This window comes from Haplochromis burtoni, unplaced genomic scaffold (genome assembly GCF_018398535.1).
Source record: "Haplochromis burtoni strain Fernald_Lab_line unplaced genomic scaffold, NCSU_Asbu1 Contig_429, whole genome shotgun sequence".
Lineage (NCBI taxonomy): Eukaryota > Metazoa > Chordata > Actinopteri > Cichliformes > Cichlidae > Haplochromis > Haplochromis burtoni.
The window spans coordinates 451425-455477 of NW_024582790.1; the positions used below are offsets into that span (position 1 = coordinate 451425).

The 4053-nt window shown below is 39.4% G+C and overlaps 1 protein-coding gene across 2 annotated transcripts in view; it reads right to left on the reverse strand.

The window, feature by feature from the left end:
- The window catches only part of LOC102299343 (scavenger receptor cysteine-rich type 1 protein M130), a 53684-nt gene that overhangs the window by 40233 nt on the left and 9398 nt on the right, over positions 1 to 4053 (reverse strand). The window contains exon 2 of one of the 2 annotated variants that reach the window (XM_042213245.1): positions 3745 to 4029. The exons of the other annotated variant lie outside the window; for it this stretch is intronic. Coding sequence (XP_042069179.1) covers positions 3745 to 3868 — 124 coding nt within the window. The 5' untranslated portion in view covers positions 3869 to 4029. The remainder of the gene's footprint in view (positions 1 to 3744; positions 4030 to 4053) is intronic. 2 annotated transcript variants of the gene reach the window in all.

Here is a 4053-nt window from a genome sequence, read left to right on the forward strand (position 1 = left end):
TGTGTAAACTTCAAATATCTGCTCGATTTATCAAGATATCATATATTTCCAAATTTGGTTTATTTCAGTGTTTTATTTGTTCCTAAGTAAATCAGTTTGGCTGAGATTAAAGTTAAGCTTCATAACATATTAATTGTAGATAACAGCAATGTTATGTTTGTCCATACTGCCTCCTGTTGCTGCCGTTACGGAGAGTTCCAGCAGGTGTCGCTGTGGTTCTCTCTGTATGTTATGTGTACTTCCTGTTACGAGTGTACGGACGTTCATGTTGGCTGCTAATAAAAGCCTGGCATACAGTTACAGCGGACTGGTTATTATAAGCAAAACCTACATTAATTAAAGTTAATTTAAGAGGGGACAGTAGTAAAAACTCCAGACCTGTGACATCCTCGGGTACGCTGGTGTTCCAACTTTACAAATCGCGAGTCCGTGCTCGCGTTCTCGGCAAGTCTGGACTCACCAAGAACGCGAGTACGAGAAAGGGCCACAGACACAGACTGGGAAAGAACAGACATGAGAACACAACTTACTGGGTGACTAGACATGACAGGTGGAACACAGGGGAGGCACAGTAGCAAAAGCTAAAGACTAGAAATTATAAATAAACCACAAAATAACTAAGAGAACTAGAAATACAAATGACAACACTAGGAAAAACAAGGAAAGTGAACCACATATAACAATAAATCAAATAATATTAATTAAGCTACACACAAAGATAGGACCATGACAGTAAATCATGTTTCCTAGTTTAATTTCCAGTTTACTTGAAAAAATAAACATTCTCATGTTTAATGTAGAAGGTTAGATGTTTATACTGCAACTTGAATTCACCTCACATTTGTGGATCTGTGCGATGGTTAAATTAGTCTCAAAACCCCACTTGGGAATACAACCTGATCTGTGTGTATTGCACGTTTTGTCGACACAAAGGTAAGATTTTGTAAGTGAAAGAGACATTATGTGTAGTTTTAGACATTTGTATCCAAAGAAAGGTTTTTGTTGGGGGTTTTGAAATATTTCATTTTTTTCTTATTTTACATGCATTGTGGTTGTTTAAATCAGCGGCCCCCAACCTCCGGACCACGGACTGATACTGGTCCGTGAGTCGTTTGGTACCGGGCCGCGAGAGCTGAGGCTTGGATGTGAAATTTATGGTTTTCAGGGGTTTTATCGTTAATTCTGTCTTTTCCCGTGTTGTAGTTGTGTTTTGTTTTGAAATAAATATTTACGGGTTGCCATAGCGACCAGAGAGCATTAAGGGGCAGAGAGGTGGATGTTACTCTCAATGATGTTGGCGCATTTCAGGAGGACGCTGCTAATAAAGTTACACAATTACGCAGTGAATTCACACTTATTATTATATTTACAAAATATAGTTTTTGTCTTGGTCGTATTATTTAATTTTGTTGTATTTATCTGCGACACCTTAATGGCCTTTCCGTGAAAATATTGTCGGACATTAAACCGGTCTTTGGCGCAAAGAAGGTTGGGGACCGCTGGTTTAAATGATTTTTGTGGTATATTTGAGTTATTTATTACACTTGAAGGTATTCATGCTTTAATAAAAAGGCAAATGGAACTTAACAAAATATTTACATAAAGCTAATTTTCTGTTTCGTAAATCTGTGGTCTTGTGTGTTGTGTGGGTTGGAGGTCTTATTTACTCTTACAGAGACTGCTACTGCTAGTCTCCTTCCCAAACCTAGCAGATCAGTGAGCATGAATCTGAGAAAGCCTGAGATAATTCTAAACTGGAAGAGCCTAGGTCTAAGATTTGTGATACAAGCCCTAGATTCAGATATTGTAGATGTTATACTTGGGGTCAGCAGTATAGATCTCTTTATATAAGATAGAGGGACACATGTCCTCGGTTTACGTAAGCATCAGGCTTTCAAATGAATTAAACCTCTGTCTTGGTCTTTGGTTGATTAATAAGCTGGTGTGGAAGATTGCTGCCACACCGCCCCCTCGGCCTGTGCTTCGAGTATTCTGATAGTTAGTATGACTCGGGGGTGTTAATTCATTTAAACTAACATTTGCATCCTGCTGCAATCAGGTTTCTGTAAGGAAGAGTAAACCTGTTTTGTTGATCAATTGTTACTTCATGTACTAACAGAGACTTTTGTTTTTTTCTGTCTTTGGGATTTTTTTTCTGTTTAAGTTGTTTTTTTGGGTTTGTTTTTTTTTTTGCTGATTTTTAGCTTGGTTTTTTTTTGTTTGTTTAGGAGCTGACACAGTCTCTAAGGGGATTGGAGATAACAGGAGGAGAGAAGCTGCAGAGAGGCGTATAAGACTGCAACTCTGCTTCCTGGTCCCAACTCTGGATAGTCACGTTTTTGGGGGTTTAATAAATTTGGCCAGATTTCTAGAAATGAGAGCCGCTCCATCCAAGGTGGGATGGATGACAGCTCTCCTAAGAAGACCAGGTTTTCTCCAGCAAGTTTTCCAATTATTTACAAAGCCCACATTGGTTTTTGGACACTCAGACAGCCAGCAATTTAAGGCAATTTTAGTGATGTTTGATTGACGTAACTGGGTGTCATTACTGCCGACGTGAATAAGAACTTTACTGAATTTACATTTACCCATAGCCAGCAGTTTTAATTTCACTCAATGTTGCCTGCTCTGCCCCCTGGGAGACAATTGACTGTGGTTTCTGGTGTCTTTAGCTTCACATGTCTCAGAAAGAATCACCAGTTCCCATGGTTTGACGCAGTGGGTGTGTCGCAGAGTGGGGAAAAGTTAGTTAGTTAGTCACACGGTGCACCGGGGGCTTCTATTTAAGACCAATCTACCTCTGCTTGCTTTGTATTTGTGTGTGGATTAAAGCATGCACTTGTGAGTCCTCAAAAGTTCAACACAAATAATTGTACACATTTGTAAATCTTTGTTTACATTTGTGTGATCATATCATACGCATATGCAACACTTTTGAAGCAAAATGCTATTTATAATGCAAAGACAGATGATCTGTTAATGAAACTAGTATAGATTTGATTATGTGCAATCATAAACATGCCACTATAGTGATATAACCTCAGAAACTAAACACAACTCACATACAGATGGGTTGGGTGGCCAAAAGCGTAACATACCAGCAATTTGTCACATATGTTACATTTTGGGATGAGAACGTGATGGTGCTATCATATGTAAACATGCCACTATAGTGAATATACCCTAAGAAACTATACACAACTTAAATGAGCATGTATATCTGATATGTACCTGCACAGGTGTGCTCATTGTGCTTCATTAACATATAGATCCGTGCTGACTTCTGTTCTAGTTCCTGCTCTCAGCCCAGCTCCTCTCCTGGAACATTTCCCACTTCCCGTCTTGCTCTCTGTTTTACAATAACAATAACCAGTTTCACTTCCTCCAGCCTTTTTGTTTGTACTTCTCCATAAACACCTGCTGAAAGCAGCAACTTGGAAAGTTTAAATCCCAACTCAAAACTCATCTGTTCAAATCTGCATATTCACTATGAATCCACTGCTTTTGTTTTATTGTTCTTATTCTGCCATTGTTTTACTAAGTGTTTTATCCTATTGTAAAGTGTCTTTGGGTGACTTGAAAGGTGCTCATAAATAAAATTTATGATTATTATTATTATTATTAAGCTGTTAGGCTGAAGAAGTCCTTTCTGGCTGGTTGGTTGGCTGCTATTCTTGCTGCCATCTGTTACAGCTTGGTACATCTTTGTCAAATATGAAGTCACGGATGACTCAGTATGATTACCTGAGCAGGTGAGTTTCAGGATTTGGTCAGTGTAATGCGATGTTGCACAGTCCCTCAGAGGAGATCTGGACAGAACACAATCAGAACTGATCAACCACCCAGTTGTGCGTGAGGAGTCTACCATTTCTATATAAACAGCTGAGCCACAGTCCAGTTGTTCACACACAACAGCTGCTTCTTTCAGGGTCCAGAAAAAGCCATACACTGGTCTCCACTCCCCCAGATGTTTAAACTCCAGTGTACCTGTACAGCGACTGGCTCCTCCCACCAACCTGAAATCAGGCTCTGAACAGAAAGCAGAGAGTCATC